This window comes from Lepidothrix coronata, unplaced genomic scaffold (assembly GCF_001604755.1).
Source record: "Lepidothrix coronata isolate B3197 unplaced genomic scaffold, Lepidothrix_coronata-1.0 Scaffold124, whole genome shotgun sequence".
Lineage (NCBI taxonomy): Eukaryota > Metazoa > Chordata > Aves > Passeriformes > Pipridae > Lepidothrix > Lepidothrix coronata.
In genome coordinates, this window is record NW_016690304.1 from 1,458,531 (window position 1) to 1,479,618 (window position 21,088).

Consider the following 21,088-nt stretch of genomic DNA (forward strand, 5'->3'; position numbering starts at 1 on the left):
GGCCACAGGTTTGGGGGTTCCCTTTATATACGTTTCCCATTATATATGTTCTGAGGGTGCTAGCATGCTGTTACTTGAATTACCACTCCCTCCCCTCGCAGGGAGGCCTCGGCCCCTCGGCACTGCGATGGCCCCGGGCCCCAACACAGACACCCCGGGACCCGCCGGCGGACAGGTGCGAGCGGAGCCGGCGGTGGCGAGCCCTGCCTGCCCTGCCTGCCCTGCCCGGCACCGCCGGGGCCCCTCCCGCCCGCACCGACCCTCGCCCCGCCAGCTGCGAAGCTGCCGCCCCGCCGGCGGGGCGTGAGGAGAATCGAAGCCAGACTCGCCCCGCCGCCCTGGCACGGCCGGTCTGCGAGAGTGCAGATCAACGGAGGGCGCGGTGGGGGGCAATCCCCTCACAGGTGGCCCGACCCCGCCCGCCGCCCGCTCCCCGCGCCCGCAGCCGCTCACCGCCTTTATCCTTGCCGTACATGTGCCCGGCCACCTGGTGCGACAGCGGCACGCAGCCGTTCAGCGCCCGCCGCCGGCCGCCCCCCGCCGCAGCGGGGCCCGGGGAGGCGCCGAGCACCGGCTGGGCCGCGGCCTCCTCCTCCTCCTCCTCCTCCTCCGCCTCGCCGCGCCCGCCGCCCGCGCAACGCCCGCGCCCGCCCTCGGGGCGCCCCGCCGGCCGCGGGGGCTCCGTGGCCATGTCCCGGCGGTGGGAGGGTGGCGGCGGCGGGCGAGGGGCGGCCACGCTGCGGCGGCGGGGCCGGCCGGGCCTCAGCAGGCGCTGCGAGCCGGGGAGCAGACGGCGAGGGCCCGCGGCTCCATCACCCCGCGCCGCTCCGCGCCGCCCGCCCACCCCGCGCTGGGGCAGCGACCGCCGCTGCCCCGCCCCGGGCGGGGCTCCGCCTCCGCCGGCAGGCCCGGCTCGGCCCGGCCCGCGGCGCTGCGGGGTCTGTGCTGCCGCTGTGGTGACAGTGGCGGCGCCGAGCGGACGCGGCTCCGGGGGGAGGCCGAGCCGAGCAGCGCCGGTTCAGCGGCCGCCGGCGGAGGCAGCAGGAGCCGGCGCACCCGCCGAGCCGGCCCCGACCCGCAGAGCGGCCGGGAACGCCAACCCCGGGAACGCCAACCCCGGGAACGCCAACCCCGGGAACGCCAACCCCGCGGGCACCCCCAGCCGGGCCGGCAGCGTTCGCTCCCTCGGCAGAGCGGCCGCAGCCGTGCGGTGGTGGGCAGGAGTCGTTTCCTCCCGCGGTTCTCGGTAACCTGAAACACCCCCCAAACCATCTTCATTTTTTTTAGCAATTCGCCGTCACCCCGAGGTTTAATTTCTCTCCAGTAGATCGGAGGGACTGCAAGTGAGAGCCAACCGAAACATGTGAACAGTATAAATATGTACAGCGAGGAGGGAGCCTGAGCCTGAACCAGAGCCTTACCACGCCTTACCAGCGTAGGTGCTGGTCTTGGATTAGAAGGTTAGCGCACTTGGCCCAACGCCAGATCAAAACTGGATAAGGGATTAATATCTAATCTGAATTTTACCTCCCCTTGGGTAGAGGAAGGTGTGCATGGCCCTGCATTCACTCTCAGGACCCCAAAGCCCACTGCCTGGCTAGGGAGGTTTTATTAACATTTCACCATGGCACATATCAGCTTTATTTATCAGCCTGTAATTACTGCCTTTTCTTTTTGCCGTTTCATTCCTTTATAAAATTAGGAGACCTCTGTGAATATTAGATCTGCACTTTTGCTGTGGTATCTGCCAGTATCAAGTTGTGTTTAGCATTAGTATGACACAGGACAGGAAAACAAGACCAGAGACAGGAAAATGAATTTCAGCAGATATATATTGTTTGCCCAGGTTTTATAAAATGGGCTGATGCATATTCAGGAATTGGTGCTGACATCAGAGAAACGATGATGTGGTGAGCTCAGCTATTACTTACCACCTCTTCCCTATCCCATAGTTGGGAGACGTGGCACATGGTTTGGAGAAGTGGATGGCAATTTGAGAGATTTAGTGGGGAAATTAAAGTATCACAGGAGCAGGAAGGTCACAGGGGAAATTAGAGTATTGAAGAGTGAAAGGAAGGAGCAAAATATATAAATCTATCAAAATATATTAATTCACTGTTCATGAAACAGCTTGTTTTACACTCTTAATTAGGTAAGATGGGGGAGATGGGTAACAACTCAGCAAGATCCTTTCTGAAGTAACAAGGCTGATCAGGAAATGTTTTTCCCTCATGAATATCCCCTTCTCGTCAGTCATTACTGTCCAGCTCTAAAGATTAGGAGTCAGATGGCTGCAAGAGTAAGCTCCTATCTACAGATCCCCAACGCTGAATTTTCCCAGGGGATTGCTGGCACAGGAGAGAAATCCCACAGCTGGCCAACCCTTGCACAAGAAGTACTGAGGAGTACGGTGAAAAAAACCCACAAGTAGCATGCATTTGGCAGAGAGAAGGCTCCTGGTCTCGGTGGCAACAGCTGCTGCAAGGTTTGGATGCCAACCTGAGCCTTGTAGAAAGATATTTCCCCCTGCAGAGATGCAAGATACTTCAGCTAATCTGGGTCTAAACTCAGAGAGAAAAAGAGAGATGGCATTTCAAACTTGCCCCTCTAAACCTGCAATCAACCTGAACTCAAAATCTTAATGCAAAAAAGAACAGAATTAAAAGGCAATAAAATTGGAATTTAAAGACTATTCAGGCATCTAGTCCTCAACAGATAGCTCCTAGATATCCTTGCAGCTAACAGAAGTAGGCCTGGAGAGGATTAAAAGAAATAATAAAGCATGAGTAATCGGAATAAGCAAACACTAACTCTTTCCTTTCCCCTGATATTTGCTTTAGTCAGATTCAGCATATAGAAATCAAGTGACATGAGACTATCCTCTGCTCACTCATTCCACCCTCACAGTTCAGCACATGGAGTTCACTAATCTTATCTGGGAACTTCTCCTAAATGAAACAGAGAGAATACCAGAAAAGGCAAATAACTCATTTCCCCACTGAGTGTGATACTGTAAGAGTTTGCACTGAAAGCTGAACCTACCAGCAGAATTCCCCCAAAAACTTCTCATGGCTGTGCAACTGCACTCCAAGGGAAAGCAAGAGAGGCTGCAAACAGCTCCTAAAGGAGGGGCATTTGATTGGGAACCTCCTCAAGTCCCCCTCCCCCCCAAATGCATTTGGCAAAATTGTGTTTAATTCTGGATTACTGCTTCTCACTGTTGCTGGAAATCAATGTTGCCTCAGTCAGTCTGATGAAAACAATGCCTAAAAAATACCAGGCGTGCGTTTGCGCTGCCAGGGGATGTCTCACTGGCAGGTTGCACAGCTCCCCTGAACTGACCGAGGATTACAAAAGAATCCCTTTCTGCTGAAATAAAGCCCTTTTTCAAACACAACAGCTAGTTAATAACTAACTGCAAGATGCACAGTCGTTTAGTACAGGAAATAAGCTCATACTTCAGTGGAAGTGCAGGAGGACATTAGGTAAACAAAACAGTGGGGCTGGGTCTTGGCCAAAATATTGGTACTCCAGAGGTACGCTGACAGCAAGCTGGATTTTTCACTGTCCCTTCGCATGGTTCACAGCCAATTCATCCCCACCTCACCAAAAATCCTGCTTTTCTGCCGTGTTTTCTGTGCAATGTCTATGCGAGAGAGGTCGACCCTGCTGCCCCCACAAAGCCACTTCCTGCAGTGGGCAGCCACGTCTGTGTAGCTTCTGCTGGCCCATCAGATTGTAACAGAGCTGGCCTGGACCATACATGTGGACCTGAGAACAAATGTCCATCAGCAAAAACAGTTGGACAGGGGAGAGCATTTGCAGTGGGGCTCCTGCAGGCAGTAGGGCCTGTCCCACTCATTCAACTCAAGGCAGACACTGTCACAGCAGCGTGGAAGTTGTAGCTGCGTTGCAGTTTTTTTTTCTTGGCCCTTTCACAGCAGAAGTGTTGCCCTCTTAAAATCGCTCAGGGCTTTTAATCCTTTGGTAAATTCACAGGAGTTCTGTGCTGTTTTGTGCTTGTTCAGTAAAGGAAAATCTAAACTTACCCTTGTCTTCTGTGGCTGTAAAACTCAATGTTGCTGTCTTGCTTTCTTTCCTAGTTATGGCCTTGTCACTTAAGCATCAGGTCCCACAATGATTAATATTTTACTTGGCAAACTGATGCAAACTCATTGACACTACCGTCCTCCCTGGCAACTGGTACATCTGGGGTTTTCCAGAACGGAAACAAAAGGATGCTGTCAAAAGCCAACCTACATTCTCTGGGAATAATATAGTACATTTTAAAAATTACTGTGAGGTTAACTCATGGCAGTTGTGTGATTTCTGGATCACCTTTTCTACAATCAGAACCGCAGCTGTAAATTTTGGGATGTCTGTTTTGAATTAGAAAGATAAAAGGACTATAAAAGTGAAAAGCTCGTTTCAATAGTTCTTTTCTTCCTCAGAATCCTTGGATTTTATTTTCTTGGTTTTTTTTTTTTTCTTTATTTTCTTGAAGAAACTAAGCAGAGTATTTGGAGGAAAGGTTCATTTTTGAAAAGAGAGGAGGTTAAGGGATGTAAAGCAAATAAAGGGCTTTTGTGGTAGAGGACGCTGCAGTGGATGTTTGCTGAGACTGCTTTTATTCAACATCTTCACGCAAAACCCACAGAAGGGAGTGTGCACAAAGTCTCAAGGTCTGTGGATATTCCTGACCTCCTTAGGGCAGTCAAATACCATGCCAATGACAGTGAAGTCCTGCAGGATCTCAAAAAACTGAACAAAAGGCACAATATTGGCATAGGAGCTTTAGTGTGGATAAACCTCTAAGTGGTAACGCACTTGGAGGAAAACAATCCAAACCAAAGCTCTTTGATGCTGACACTGGAACTGGCTGTCGTGGCCCAAGAAAGAGATCCTGAAGTCGCTATTAAACAGTTGTCTGAGATCATCGGCCCAGCGTGCATCTGCAGCCAACAAAACATTGGGCAGCAGCAGGAAGGTTGTTGGGGGAAAAAGACATCATTTTGTTGCTCTGTGTATCCTCAGCATGCCACACATTGAGTCCAGTTTCCATGCTCGGTCTCTCACAGTGAATAGGAATGTACCGTTAATTATCGGTGCAGAGGATGGAATTAAAACATGATTTGTGGAGAGTCTGTGTAGATGCAACATGTTGTAGCTGCCTCCAGCCCTACAAAATGGCAATGAGAAATGTGTGTGCTTTGACATCCTTGAGTAAGAAGTTGTGGTTCTTTCTGAAACAGAGACATCAGATCAAAGTCTTTGGTACCATCCCCTGATTTCGTGGCTTACAGGTAGGTACAGATACTCCCTTTGTCCTTCTAAAGATTTTCCAAGTACAGTGTTGTATCACTATCAGGGGGTTGGCTCAGGGTTTACAAATGCATGATGACATTTTATGAGTCACATCCTAATGCTTTAGGATAACCCCAGGACTTGATTTAGGGTTATTAACAGGCCAAGAGGTTTATTTAAAATGCCTGTTTGTCTTTCCCTAGAGGGGACTTACATTGCCTCCCCATGCAGCAAAATTAAACACCTATTTATTGTTTAAACCCACTGGCATTAAAAGTCTCTTCTATTAAATGGCTTTCTACTGCCAAAATTTATCTGCAAAGCAACAGAATCACAACCCTTAAAAAGTAATTTAACCCGCACAGCTGTTGGACCCAAGAATGAGATTGAAAAAGCAAGATCACACTGTTTGAAAAGAGCCAACAGATTTAATTACTTCAGTGAAAGTCTGCCCTGACCATTGTTTTGGTACCTGAGTCTTGAGCAAGAGCCTCAGCAGTGAACAGACAGTGCATCTTGACCGTGTCATATCCATGTCTGGTGATATTTGCCAGTTGTAGAAATGAATTTGAGAAAAGTTATGCAGTCAGTTACCTTATAATTCATTTTGCTGCCTTTCTGTTGCCAGCTGACTTGACTGAATGGAACAAACATTGCAGTTACTGAGCAGACCCTTGCAGTACACTGAATTTTGAATGCTTCACGCATTAAAGTTGTAATTTCTGGGACACTCAGAAAGCTCCTTTTTCTTTTGCACAGGCTTCTCCCAGAGAGCAGAAGGCACTTTTTTTTTTGTATAAATGTGCCACACATTAAGGCCACAGCAAAAGAAAACTGCAGTCTGCATAACAAAAAGGATGCAGAGCAGAGTGGATTAAGGGCAGTGCAGTATCAAATTGGACAGGAGAGATTGTTCAGTCTTCAGCTGGGAAAAACATAACAAGACACATGATCTCTATGTGCTTATGTGAGACCTTCAGCTTCTGTGTATCAAAGGAAACAGACGTTGCTTGAGAAGCCTGATAAATCCTTTCTTACCAGTCCAAACAGTACATGGGAAAGGTGGACTGCATCCTGCTTTGCGACAGTCATGTAAACCTACTGTGATTTTACTGACTTCTGTGACCATACTGTTAAATACTCCCTTCTATTTATTCTAATTGCATATCTAATTAAACAGTTTACAAAGGGGGGTGTGGAGGAACATTAGACCATTAGCAGGACTCATGGCACAAGTGTGTGTTGCTTTCTGTCCAGTACTGTGGGATTCCACAAACAATTCAGAAAGAAAAACCACAGATGTTTGCTGGAGCACGTAACACCTTCAACTCTGAGGAGCAAGAGTTTTGGCTAATAGAACTGCCTAGTCCCAGACACTAATGAATAGACACTTTGTACATCTTATACTTGGCTCTGGTAAGGTGTATAATGAAATACAACACACCATTTTGTTACTTGATTTAGCCCTTTTTGCTACCACATAGTGCTGTTACATGATAAATCTTCTAGCTTATGCTCTCCTCCCATCTGCCACCTTTTTTTTTTTCTCATTTTTCCTCTTCTTCTTTCTTTATTTATATGTTTATTAGTGTTTATTCAGCTGATCTCTGCATTAGTCTCAGCATTAGGCAGCTTGGAAATCATCGTACCTAGAAACCCACCACACACTGCTGGCAGCGCAGCTACAGAAAACAAGCAGTTGAGAGCTTCAAACAGAAGCCCCTGGTACCCATCCTAAATTAATCATGGCTCTAGGAAAATGATTATTCACCTGACAGTGCAGAGAAGCTGCTCATCCATGCAGGAAAACTGGAGCAGGCAAGTCTGGGTGCACAAAGCAATTAAGGGAACAGGTATCTAACCCTGCTGGGCTGAATGTGTGTCAGCAACAAGGAAAAGGCATTTAGTCTTTTCAGTAGGTCTGCATGAAATAGAGCTGTTGATCACCAATAAACTCAGCCTGCTGGCAGTGGTGTTGGACATCCCCTCTCTGCCCACATGTAGTTGGGAGACTGTGCTCCTCTGTCTAATCCAGCCAGGGCTCAGGGTGGGTTTTGTCAGCCTCGAAGCTTCAGGACTTGAAACAAAAGCCAGCTGACAAAGTTTCTTTGCAACACCAGTGTTTAGTTTCATGCCTATGTTCTTATCCTTCCTGCTATTATACAATATTTTTCAATTTGTTGGACTGAGCAACTGTCATACAACACTGACCTCATGTTTCCATGTCTTTAGCAGCGTTGCACTGAAAGGAAAATCCCAGTCTAACTGCTGCACAACTGCACAAAGTCTTTACAGACCCCAGCAGCGCCACAACTGCAACAGTATGGCGACTTTAGCAAGGCCTGCAGTCAGCTCTGAAGCCAGCTGTTGGGGAACTGGCGATACAACGCCTGGACTCAAAGTGCACGAGTCTCTGTGCATGAAAAGCTGCTCAGTCCCTGACACACTTATGCAGCACTTCTAGATGCCTGGACTCAGCCAGCCAGCACTGCTGCTGAAACCCCCTAAATATATGGCTGCAGAGAAAGCTCCTAAACCAGCACTGCCCTCATGGAGGCCCCACTGCACAGTGTCTCTTTCCTCCCAGCAGAGCAGCATGTGACTGCAGTGCTGGCCTCCACCACATCATTAGCCTTCAGGTTAACAATGCTCAGCCTCTCCTCTTTAAGGATGCTGACTCTAGAAGCACTCAAATATTTGACATTTAGACTGATGAGTCACACTCAGTTACTCAAGAATCGATATTTTAATTTGTTCACCTTCCCAAGAACCACTTACATGTTGAGGAACAGAAAGTTTTACTCTGGGGGAGGAATTCTTCACTGTTTTCAAGAGGATTTGTACCACATTTCCAATAGGAGTTTCAATGTAAGGTCAAAATTGCACATGTGCAGAATTTTTTAAATGGTTAAAACTTTGTAGAAATGTAACCAACTCAGTTCATACTCCAGAGATTATGTGAGGAAAGCACTAAAGAGATTTCAGAAAACACCGGAACAGGCAAGCACTCAGCCCATCAGAACATGGTACCCTATTATGGTACTAAGGGAAAAAATGAAGTGTGCTCTGTGATGCTCATCGAGACTGCTGGCAAGTTTGTTTACTCAAATCCAAGTATCTCTTCTCATTATCATGTTCACACAACTCACATACATAATGAGAACTTTTAGGTACAGTACAGGAAATTGTACATACCTCAAAATAAGATCTGACCACTTCAAATAAACATTCAAAAATATGACACCCAAAACAAAAGTCACCAGGGTGTAAGTCAACACAGACTCAGCTTCTACAGCTTTGCTTCCCAGGAATAAAAACTTCCCACGGGGCCCACTTCCTTGATGCCCAAACTCCAGGAAATAGTTTTGACTCGGGAGACTCATCTGAAACTACAAGACTTCATCTCTCAGACCATTAATGCAGTTTTCAGTGAACTTCTATTCCTTCGGATGCAGCCAGGCTTTGCTGCTGACAGAAAAAGGAGCCTCAAAAGGAAAACCCACCCCAGACATGGGTTTATGACTACAGCAGCACTGGTGTACAGCACTACTCACAGTGTAACTCCATTGAAAGAATGGACACCCATGAGAACACAGACATTACAGCCTCGAGATTAAGATGAGCTCAAATGTGTATTTGACAAAAATACAGAAATATTCAGTGTCATAATAATACAGAAGTTACTTTGCTTTGGATAAAAGCAAGGTATTCAATAATTTAAGGTTAAAACAACTCTCCATATGCATTGGTACTTGGCCAAGTAAAAAAAATATCCAGTACCTTTACATTCAAGACAGGCAGAAAAGACAAACTAACATATTTGACTGCAACTTCAAGTAGAGGTGCCCCTACTACAATACTCCCCCTACAAATCCTTTCTCTACCTATGCTGCCTTTTCTACTTTTTGAGCCTTCTGCCCAAGTTCAGACCAGTTGGCCAAGACCTCAGCCTCTGAAAGCTTCACATCGAGAATATGCAAAACATCATCCTCAGTATTAACCAGTCATACCAACAACCCTTAAAAAAAAACCAAAAACCTTTACTGCTCCAATCATCTGAAGAACCCTTAAGGGTGCAGGTTAAAATGTCAGCTTCTTAGCAAGGCCTTTCATCCAGCCCTGAGGTAGTTTCTGTCCCAGGACATCAAGTGCTTAATCTTGCAAAGGCCGCAGTTAAACAGACTGGGTTTATTAAAAAACTGCATTCTGCCACCCCACTCTTTGGGTTTTGCTTTGTAGTCATTTTCATGTTAATAAATCAAAGCTATTTAATTTAAGGAAACCAACATGACAGCCATTAATGCAACCATGCCAGACAAGTAGACAAGTGCCATAGGAAAGGAGGGTAAGAGCTCTGTCTTTTCCTTCCTTCCTTTTCTGTTTCCATCTGTTCCCAAAGCCTTTCCTTGTCCATGCCAGGTTTTTTTGGCAAAATCAGCTAAACCACATTGACAGCCCAGGGAGGCAGGAGTTATTTAAGACACATAGAGCCTAAGGCCACATAGTAAGAAAGGTATGCCTCCTCCCTCCACAGCGGGAAGAGCTCTCCAGCTCTGGAGAGCTTCACCATGGCCAGACCCATGGTGAAGCAGACTGTGATGATACGTGGGGTTTTAGTTTTTTTTTTTAGATTCTGGAATCAATTGGCATAGCCTCCCCACAGAAGTGTCCTGTGGTCTGGGGAAGTTGGCTTCACTCTGAGACTGCAGGTGAAACTAAGGTTTTCTGGCAGCAAAGACAACCCTGCCACCCCCTGTCCACCCCCCTTAGTGCACTTTGTGTCATTCCCTAGTCTATTAAGAAAGCTCTCGCAGAGACCATTTTCCTAATCCTATTCTAAATACAGGTTTGGATAATATGTTCTTGATACCATATGGAAGTAGGGTCAAGTTTCAATACTGCTGTAAAATCAAAGGTAAAGTTGCCCTCTAACCCAATCTCACTATCAGCCTTTTCTGTTGCCTGTTCATAGCTAGCAATTTTGAATTCATTCTTCTACGGAAGCCACACAGCACAGCAGTGTAACAGGCCAAACATGACACCTGCAGAAAATGCAGCATAATCAGAGATTAAGCTGCATTTTGAGACCATGATTTCTTCCCTGCCACTGCCTTTTACATGGAAATCTACCCAGCTCTGTGACTTTAGAACCTCTCCAAGATTTTAGGATCTACCTTTCGATATACATGTATTTATTTGAAAATAATTTAATACCCATTTCCCAATGAAGTACATTCTGTGCGTCATTTTAGTTTCATACTCAGTGAGAGGGGTACACACACTTTACAGGACCAAAAATTTAAACCATGACTATTTAGTAAATTATGCATTGTAGTGATTGAAGGACAACAAGCACCAGAGAAAATACACATGCTGAAGCCTAATGTATATACTACATTGGGAAGTCTTCAGTGACACGACAAAGGATTTGTGGGGGGTTTTTCCCCCAATTACAAGTGAGCAGAGGATTTGTCAGACATTCATTTTGTAGCTTCTACTGTCCACTCTACGCCTCCTTCCTCTTGATGATCAGAGGCCCAACGTTGTCGCCAGTTTCCTCGTTGTGCTTTGTGTGAGAGCCATCACAAAGTGGGAACTGAAAAAAGAAAATATAAACACATCTAAAGTACATCCAGAGACAGAATTAAGAACCTAGACTGAAAGTTTGTTAGACATTTTCTCATTAAATCCACTGTGACCACAGACTGCAACTTTTGTGCTGGCAATTCAGGTATCCCAGAGTTTTGGCTGAATGCTAGTTTTACCCTTGTTACTATAGAGTGGACAAGAGGCTCATTCTAGAAAAGCAGCACTAACCTGCACTCTGTTTGGTGTTCTTGCCTCAGGCCAGCATAAGGAAAGTGCAGCCTGAGCAGACCTTCAACTATAACCTACCTGGAGCACCTTGCTCTCAACCTTACCCCACACTCCATTTTCCCAGGTGACAGCCAGAGTTGAGTGCAGTACCTGACGGTAAGTGGGGTGAGAAAGAGAGACACGAAGAGATCCTTAGCTCCATTATCTCCCTGGTTTTCCATAGCACATGATACGAAAAAGGACAGTTTCCTTAGCTCACCTCTTAAATGAGAGACACGCGTACATACTAGTCCTGACTCCAGACAGCTAGAGTGGTGAGCCAGCTTTGCTCCATCCTGACACAGCTTATCTCATCCACGCAACCGTCCCTCTGCACAAGCTGGCTTCCACATTAGTACTCTGACTGGCTAATGGAAATAAGCTGCACTTCCTCAGTGCCGCCCTTAACAGCCATGTCAGCTGGAAGTAATTTCAAGAAATGTTTGTTCCTTTTTAAAAAAAAAAAAAAAAGCCAAACCCCACCCTAGAACAGGCTGGTCAGAGCAAGAACTACAGGGACAACTCTAGCCAGCTGTGACTGCCCAAGTCCCAGACTGGTGACAACCACTCTGTTCCTGGGCAGCCCTTTTCACATACAAGAGCCAAAAGACATTCTGTGAGGTAGCAGGAATGAGGTTAGATCCCATCACTTCTCAAGGATGTATTTCAGGGCTATGCCTCCTCTTATAGGACACTCTGGAGACAATCACAGAAATCACACACTGGTATTTTGCATTCAGTTACTATTTTGTTTGCTTAGAAGTAATGGGAATCGAAGTTGGGCATTACTTCATTTTTGCCTTTGCAACAGCAGTATTCCCTTGCAGTACCATCACAGTTGGTCTTCAATGCTCCACCAATCCCAATGTTCATGCCTGAGTCACAGCCTTTTAAAACATTAATACCCTATCACCCATGCTTAGAATAAAAAATTTCAAAGTACTACACAAAACCAATATAATGAAACAATATACAGAGCTTTAAAAATAACCTCACCTGTTCTGCAGGGTAGTGTTGGAAGGGAAGGAGAGGTCAGGTGGGGTTTTTTGGTTTTTCAGTTACAAAATGTTAAAACCTACACTAAAAGTCTCAGGTGATGTTTATGAATAAAGAAACCTTGAATTCAGAGAATGCTCATGTAAGCTGATCCATGCAGAAACTTTATCATCCCATCAGTCATTTGTGACTCAATGAGTAAATAGTGACAGATACTTGGACAAAATCTGAGCAAACAGGAATTTATGTTCCTGAGACACTGACCAGCTTCCAACCCACAAGTTCCTGGGCCAGTTGTTTTTCCATGCAACACTGCAGTACACTGGTCTTCACAGAAGCATCAACACAGCTTCCATCAGATATTAACATTTGCAAGCTCCAAGGAGGCAAGCCCAAGGTCCAGCTACAGCAACATCATCACTTCAACTGTGCAAGTGACAAAAATAGCAGGATTCATAGGCTTCAGACAGGATCAAGACATCTTTAACAGCTACCAATGCTGACTGCTCTGAATTCATCCTACTGGTCAGCTGGGCCCAGAAACACTGGCTCCCAGGGGCTGGTACACCAGATTTCAGTTTCTCAGGAAAAAGACCAAACCAAACACCCTTTTCTGGAGCACCTGCTTGGTGGTCACCTTGAAGCCCAGGTACTGAATAGATGAATCCCTGGCCTGACACGTGTTCATCCCTGATTAACATAAAGCAGGCTAGCAATAGTGGCCAAAGCTCAAACCCTGAGGGAATTGTGCACTGATCTGGACAGCTCAGCTGATTTCCCTTGACACCAAACAGGTTTGGATTCTCTACCTCTATTTCTGCTGATAGTCTGCAGCAATATTCCTCAACCCACAGACTGGGGACTAATACTTCTCTGGAAGACACAGAGGCTGCAGGTCATTGTAAAAGAAAGGAAATTAAGTCTCCCCTCCCCCAACTCACACAGTTAAAAATGAAGACAAGGAAGAAAACAAGTGTTCTAACTTTAATTACAGTTTAGTTTCAAGACAAAACTACTGCCTCTACACTGATGAGTTTGAACACTGGGTTTCTTCACAAAACTTGACAACTCCGCTGAACAGAAAAGGGTCATTTATTAACCTATTATTAACAGATAATTATACCCCAAGACAGATTTATTTGATGATACCATATGTGGGGTTTTTTTAAACACATACACTCCACAAAGACACTGGCCAGTACAAAAGCCTCTGAAGTACACTATTTCAGAAAAAAAACCCAAAACCAAAAAAACCCAACTGCAAATAATCCTGCTCTTTGTCAAGAGTTACTCCAAAACACCCTGGTATAGTCCAACTGTTTTGTTATTCCCTGTAGAGGAGGAACACCCTGAGGCCTAAGTGCACGTGTGCCATCAGGGCAACAGAGTAGCCTATGGTTCCTAACACTAGTGGCTCTATTAACAGCTTCATGCCTCAGGTGAGGCGAAATCTGATGAGAAGTACACATGTTGATACAAAAGGACATCTCTTCTAAATTTTACACGCCACTTAGATAACAAAAACACAGCAGGTACTTCATGCGTTTGAAGTAATTTTGATTTCCCACACTGGAAGCACACACATTCCACATCCTGACACCATATTATTACAAATTTTAACAGTTTGAGAACTGTAAGAACCAGATAATGCTATCTGACAATTTCCAAAGATGACGAGCATGTGAGAATGATGTATTTGATTACTGCTTGGACATAAGGGAACATGAGAAGCACATACACCATCTTAAAGATTATGCTACCCATCCTTCCAGGTTAGGCCATCAGGGCAAGAGGAAGGCAGCAAAACTGTAAACTACTCTCTTTGGAACAGAACATTAAACACCGGTAAAAGAAAACAAATGCTTCCCAAAATTTCCACTGATTTCCTTAATGCCTTTGCAAGACTTTTCAGATCAGAGTTCTAAGAATGCACACATTATAGCCCCATCTACTTCCTTTTGTGTGATTAGAGCCCTAATTCAGTAGGACAATATGTTCCTGAACTGTGCAAAAATGTACTTCTTAAGGTTTTTCTTTCACACAAAAAAAGATAATATCAAACAATGGCAAATAACTGGCAGGAGCTGCAATGCAACCGCTATAACCAGACACTATCTTCTATTTCTGTTCAGAAAATCGAGGTTCCAAGGTTCAAGTTAGTTTTGTATGTTTTTCAGTTCAGACCCTAGACAGAACAGAGAAGACAAGACCATCTCCACAGGACTATTTCAGAATCAAGTCATGATGCTGCTTAATTCTTAGCAGTATTTTACTGTTAAACCAAATTCTGCTGCAAATGTGCAAGCTCCTGAGTTACCCACAAGGTAATGAAGTCAGATCTGACAACAGCAAGAACCAGAGGTTACAGCACCGGGAAAACAGCCGAGTATGGCCTGATTAGACCAGTGTCTAAGTCTTGACAAGTCTATTATTCAGTTCACTGATGTACAGAGAGCTAAATTTCAAGGCAGTTATCTGGCTTCGAAGGCCTGTATTATTTCAGTCTCCACACATTAGTACATTCTAAGAAACCTTTCAAACATGCACTAGAGATAAACAGACAGGACTAATCGTGCAATTCGCCTTCTCTCATTGCACATCCCAGAACTCCCACTATAGATAAACTGTACACACCTCAGCTACATCAAGAGTCACGCATCTCTAAGATCAGACTTAAATCTGAGGTAGTGTTATTGAAAGGCTAGGTTACCACTAATTTTAGGCAACTGAGGCAATTCAACTTCAAATGCAAGTAAGCTGGACCAGTGTCTAGGCCAGAGTTTTAATCGCTTAAAAACAGAAGTTTAAACTATGCCATTGTGATTGCACTGCCATGCACTATGTACTAGTAGCAAGGTACCTTATGACTGAGTAAGCTTCCAACTTTCTCCAAAAAAAAGGTATTTAAGGTCCTCTCAGACTGTGGTTCCTGAGCTCCTACTGCCAACAGGCCAATAGTTTTGGATAAGCCACAGTATTAGCACAGGTAGCACACAAAATGTCACACGAAATGTTATCTGTCATTCATGATCGTGCTCGAGACAGTGGCTCTCCTTTCAAGAGATCTTCTTCTTCAGAGCTACAGAAACATTCTTCCACTATTAGCACTGATCTGCAGTCTTTACTCTGAGCGCCAGCATAAATCTGCATAGTTTTATGGATTAAAATGCTGCTACATCTCACTGCAGAATAGTTTAGGTGAGAAGAAGTTAGTTTCCTCTAAATAAAGCAGTTTAAAAATGGTTTTGCTGAAAGATGCATGCACATGAACTACACTGGACCATTCAGTCGTCTCTTACCTTCTTCGACCTCCAACAGCGACAGTACACAGCCTTGTCTCCCAGATCTTCCATATCAAATGCATGGACTACCTTGGGGTTATCCTTCTGGATATGGGGATTCACCATTGCTTTGCAGCATTTGTCTTTAGAGAGAAATTTTTTGTAAGCTAGATACCCAACAGCAGCTGCTCCAGCAGCTAAGGAGACTGCAGCAATCCATTCAACTAGAATAAAAGAAAAAATGAGAGACTGTCAATTTTTTTGACCACAATGTTCTATTAAAACTACTCAGTAGTAAAAGTCTTCATGCTTGCAGCAACATCTTTGCTTTCCAATAAATGTTTTTGTTCTGTAGTAGTAACTCCGTACTTCAGAAGAATATTTTCCTTTGACACTCACCTAGTTAATCTACTTCTTTCTATCAATCAGAGTTCTACTTCACCCAAGCCCCTTCTACACAAGGGTGAGGATTAGCTTGGCAGGGGTTTGGGGTTTTTTTGGGTTGGTTGTTTTTTGGTTGGTTTTTTTTTTTTTAAAACCTTTCATTTGGGAAACTGATATCAACATGGGTAGTATATTGTTTCAAAGTTCAGCATATTAAACCAGCTGTAAGTACACTCTGTAGCAGGAAAAAACTTGTATTGTCTGTTTGAGTTGCAGGAAAGTCACTAAAGAACAACAGCCAGCACCAACAACTCAAGCAGGATGCCCCTAAGGCAGAGGCAATGAGTAGCTTTTAATATAATGCATCTTGTAACTAAAAAAAAACTAAAACCAGCTGTTTGGCAATGGAAAAATTATTAAATATATCGCTTCCAGTAATAAAAGCCATCTTAGATTAAATCCTACTGTTGTGGAGAGGAAAGAACAAAGGTCCAAAAAAATTATATTTAAGAATCATAGCACGGGTTTATTTTTTAGAGACAAAACCCCTTTGTTAGTTCTTGCTGCTTTCCATGAGCAACTGACTTGCTGTATTGCCAACGTGAGATTGGTCTAAAAGGATCAAGGTTTTCTGCCCCCGCCCATAGACTTTTCTAGAATCCATCCAAGCCCCTTCCTCAGCTCAAACACTGTTAGCTCATAGGCACCATGCTAATCCACAAGGGCCTGGAGGTAGCAATTTGTGGAATCAGACAAATATCTGTACAGTGTCTGCAGCCATGTAAGATCAGGGAAGGTAGGCATTCCTTTAGGGTCTTACTAAAGGGTAAAAGATGCAAAAATTCTTCAGAGTTCCTTTTTTTAGTAAATGATGCAGAAGAGACCAACATACACTGAGACTTCCCCCGCAAATGAGTGACAAACCCTCCCTGTAACAAGGTGATATTAAGATACACAAAACCATCATTAACATGGAAGAATTTTGTGCATATTTCCCTGCTTCCAAAGTCCCTAAAACAATAAAAGCCCCCGAGATCATGTGGCGAATTCTGTGTTTTATACCCAGTGAGTCCTCACCCTTTATCTCCCCCTTACAAACTAGCCAGAGTAATGCAGATTTTTAATAAGGTAAAGAAGTGAGGAGGTGAAATTAAAGAAGGGATTCTATGAAAATCCACTTTAATTTAGCACAACAGCCCAAACTAATAAAAAAACCAGCCAAAGTTTAAATTCAAGGCAGCAGGTTCCCAAGGAAAGCCACTGCAGCACCCTTTGCCCGGCTCACTTGAGCAGGGCTGTGGCAGGGAGGAGGTACTCAGCAAGCTCAGGGACAAGCTGCGCCTGACAAGTTTGAAGTGATCCCTGCTGAAATGTCACATGCAGCTACGACAGCAGCAGGCAAAACCAAGGGACTGCCCATTCTGGGGCTTTCAGGAAAGCAGCAATTACAAGGACTGCCCACGCTGCTGGCCAATGCACTGCCGATGGAAAAAATCTTAACCTACAATTTTAAATAAGTGATGAAGGGACGGCGGTAGACTGTATCCATTTCCCTATGGAATCTCAGGGGAGGGAGTGACTTTAATGAAGACCAAGGATGACTCCTGAAACTGAAGCACCCTTTTAAGATGCTGCACCTTAAGGAAGGTGATCTTTTCTTGCACCTCTCCAAAAGTCCAGGTCAACTTAGCAAACCAGAAGAGAAAAAAAAAAAAATATTTGATGATATTTCTGTGACTCACACAGCAAGCAGGAAAAGTCTGTACTAAAATCCAGCAGCACAGTCAGAAGAGCTGTTCTGCACATCTGCAGCTAACCCAGATCCTTGTGACCATCCCTTGGGCCAGCCCTCACATAGCCACGCACAACAAGCAGAGATGATTAATTTGTTATCTTGTACTGCTGTGATCCTCTACTTCTTCTCCCAAGGGCCAGAGCCATCTGTTACACACTCGGGCAACTTGTATACATACAAACAGCTTCAGGTATTTTTTCTCAGAGCAATGTCTTTTCTACTGTATTAGCTTTTTTTCACTGCTTCTCTGGAGCTGTGTCAGGGTAGAAAATTATATCAACTGATAATACATTTAAAGCAGTCTATTTTTTAAATTCTAGTACTGCCTTAATAAACATCATGAAATTTTAGGAGAAGTTTTTTAACTTAATCAAAAGACTCTCTCTTAAATCATCTGCAGGGTTTCAGAGGCAGTAAGTTTTGTCCTCAACTGTTGTCTTGTTTCACAAACAGATCTGGAAAAGCTGAATGCTCATTTCATCTTTCTAAGTCAACCATAAAATGCACCTGGAAGGAAAACACTTTTCAGATGATTTTAAATGCTGTTTCAAGAGATCTCTGGTGCCAATTCAACAGTTTGCTGCCAAACTCACAAGGTCACGCACAAGGTATCTGTTAGCGGAGTGAAACTGATGTGGAATGTCAAGGTTTTCTTATTTCTTTATAAAATAAAAAGCGGTAGGAGCAACTTTTGAGTCACTATTAAAGAATTCCCAATTCTAGTATAATACAAAAACACAATGATACAAGTGACTACAAAACTACAAAACAAGACACTACAGGCTTGTGTAACATGACAGAAAAATTGTTTCCATGTCATAATCAGTAAACAATGGAAAACAGTTCGGCTAAAACTCCAGGAAAATTAACACGCAGAGAAGAGAAGTCCCAGGAGGCAGCACACAGAAGTAAACAAAAAATCAGAAGATGAGAACAGCAACAAGCCAATGATAGAAATTTTTTCTCTTCTGTATTCTTTGGATATATCCTAATGGAAAAGAGATTTATGTAGATCAGTCTCTCCCCTCTTCTCTAAACATCTAGAACACTGCTCTGGGTGTTTCCAGATCCAGGCTACAGAGGTAGTTTTTGGATCTGCCAGAGAGCTCAGACAGATTTTATCTGCAGGAAGAACAGGCATTTGCCATCTGCACTGAGAGGCACAAGAAGAAACTGAGGTGGTCTTACGTCCACCTGGAGTACAAGATCCTTGTTAGGACACAGATCAATTTACATTCCAGGAACTGGCAATATGAGAGAGAGCTTCATCCCAAAAAGTTAGTCCAAGATAGTGCTAAGAAGCAATTTTCTAGTTACCTCTGCTGCTTAGAAAATGTTTATATTATTCAAAAGTGACAGAGTAATAACTCCAGACATGAAAACCCATACTTTATGTCTCCAGAAGTGCTTGTAACTTTCAAGCATTTTTCTCCTCATTTTGCTGCCAATTAAAAGAATACTATTGCAGAAGAGTTGTTTATGATAGTCCAGTAGTGTCACTGTCCACAACAAAAAGCCATGCTGAAGAGTCATCCAGGACAACTGGCTGTGCAAAAAGCCTAACAGGAAAAGCTAAGCAGTCAAGCTGACAAAATCACTTCTACCACTCCACAGCATCCACAGAACATGGGATTATGACTGGCAAGTTTAACTTAACTGAAGCCATAAAGAGGTCACCTGAGGGAGAAAGAATGTCGGATTTTGCCAGTTAGCAGCACAAGACAAGTCATTGTGATCAGGTCAATAGTCAATGTGGGGTCACACCTGCAACCACCCACACCTCTCACAACAAAAAGCATTAGCTGTGCTACTCACTGCCTTCCAAAGGGCACAAATGCACAGAAGTAATTAACTCCAAAATTACTACCAGGAATTAAATCTCACAAAAATACAGTAAATTTCTGGTGTCTAGTTTTTAGTAGTGGAATAAACGATTTCAAAATTTCATCAGCCTGAGACACACGCAAATTGGAGAAAGAACTGTGACCAGCCAGTCACCAGGCACTTTTCAAGTTTAATCTTGTCAGAAATCACAATAACCAAACCTTGTCTCCTCCTAAACACAGAAGCTTCTAGGACTGCTCCCATCAGTTGTTCCCCCTGCTTCCCTGAGACAAGAAGGATATTTGCAGTTTGATTAGGAGCATGCTTTTCTCCCACCCTCACAAAGTTTTTCTTCTCAATTCCTAATGTACAGGAACTGTTCTAATTCTTGCAAGCTTATAAATGACAGTAACCTGCCCTTAGGAACACAACCTGGGTACAAACTATTACCAAGTCATCCTCAGTGCTTTCATTGTTTTAATAAGCACGGCCTTCCATCACTACAACCCATTTTTGATTAATGCCTTTGCCAACATCCTCTGTACCAGCAGTGTACACGCTCCACCCCAAAAGAAAACCAAGCCAAAACTATCGGCCCACTGAATTAAGCACATAAACCATGAGCAGCTTTGCAAGCGGAAACCACAGTCAAGCAGGTGAAGCTCACTTTTTAGAAAACATTAGGTAATTGGGACTCTGTTCTGTCCTCCAACCACCCCAACTCTTTCATCCCATTCGGTTGTGCAACAGCATTTAAAAACAAGTAACGCTATCTCAGGCACGGTTCAGGTCAATAATTACGCAGCGCAAATGCCACCGTTACCTCTGTTGTACAGTATCGGCCTTTGAGAGCCAGGCAAACCTCCTGAAATGTACAGGTTTTCATGACATTTACACTCAAACGCGTGGAAAGGCAGAAATAAAACAAAGGTGCCTGAAACGGGCTGTCTCTAGCACAGATAAAACCTGGCGAGCGGCCGGGTCCGCTCCGAGGGCTAAAGTGCCCGCAAGGGCCCGGCGAGTAGCTCGGCGGGTCCGGGCTCTCACAAGGGGCCAGGGAGGTTACTCAAAGCCCGCGGGCCGGGCCCCCACACCGCAGAGAGCATTTTATGGTTGTGCAGATGGCCTCGGCTGCTCCCAGCCCTGCCCGGGCGCGGCGCGTCCCGCGGGGGGGACAGGGTAGGGATAAAAGGGGTGCCGCCATTTTGTCCCAGGGGTCCGGCGGGGCGCGAGGCGCGGGGCGGAGCCGCCCCCCACCACCCCCGCGGGGTGGCCCCGTCCTGCCCTCCTTCAATCCCGCACCCCCGACCGGCCCGTACCCCGCACCGCCGGCCGAGCCCATCCCGCACGCCCGGCCGAGCCCATCCCACACGCCCGGCCGAGCCCATCCCACACGCCCAGCCCAGCCCAGCCCAGCCCAGCCCAACCATCCTGTGCCCCGCACCCCCGGCCGGCCGTACCCCGCACAATGCTGTTCTGCCCCGGCCCCATGGCTCCTGCTCCCACGCTACACCGCGCACGCGCCGCTCCGCGCACGCGCAGCTCCCCCCAAGATGGCGGCGGGGCCGCCCCGTAAAGACGAGGAGGTCGGGGAGGGTCGGTGGGGGCAGCTACAAGTGGTGCGGAACGGTGCCGCGGACAGAGGGAG

General features: G+C 45.2%; 2 protein-coding genes across 2 annotated transcripts in view; both read right to left on the bottom strand.

Annotated features, from left to right (window-relative positions):
* IPMK (inositol polyphosphate multikinase) overlaps positions 1 to 691 on the bottom strand; it is a 41,757-nt gene extending 41,066 nt beyond the window's left edge. The window contains exon 1 of the mRNA XM_017825965.1: positions 454 to 691. Coding sequence (XP_017681454.1) covers positions 454 to 691 — 238 coding nt within the window. The remainder of the gene's footprint in view (positions 1 to 453) is intronic.
* Positions 692 to 5,712: 5,021 nt separating this feature from the next.
* On the bottom strand, positions 5,713 to 21,029 carry CISD1 (CDGSH iron sulfur domain 1). The gene is made up of 3 exons (XM_017825975.1): positions 20,901 to 21,029; positions 15,456 to 15,661; positions 5,713 to 10,900 (listed from the first exon to the last, which is right to left on the bottom strand). The coding sequence occupies exons 1-3, from the start codon at positions 20,929 to 20,931 to the stop codon at positions 10,811 to 10,813; spliced, it is 327 nt and encodes a 108-aa protein (XP_017681464.1). The 5' UTR covers positions 20,932 to 21,029; the 3' UTR covers positions 5,713 to 10,810.
* Between the last annotated feature and the right edge of the window lie 59 nt (positions 21,030 to 21,088).

Excerpts from the sequence above, each read along its gene's own strand:
- CISD1 (XM_017825975.1), bottom strand. The coding sequence starts at position 20,931 with ATGGGGCCGGGGCAGAACAGCATTGTGCGGG. Across the intron at positions 15,662-20,900 it reads GCAGAACAGCATTGTGCGGG|TTGAATGGATTGCTGCAGTC; the intron begins GTACGGCCGGCC and ends CTTTTATTCTAG. Across the intron at positions 10,901-15,455 it reads GCTGTTGGAGGTCGAAGAAG|TTCCCACTTTGTGATGGCTC; the intron begins GTAAGAGACGAC and ends TTCTTTTTTCAG.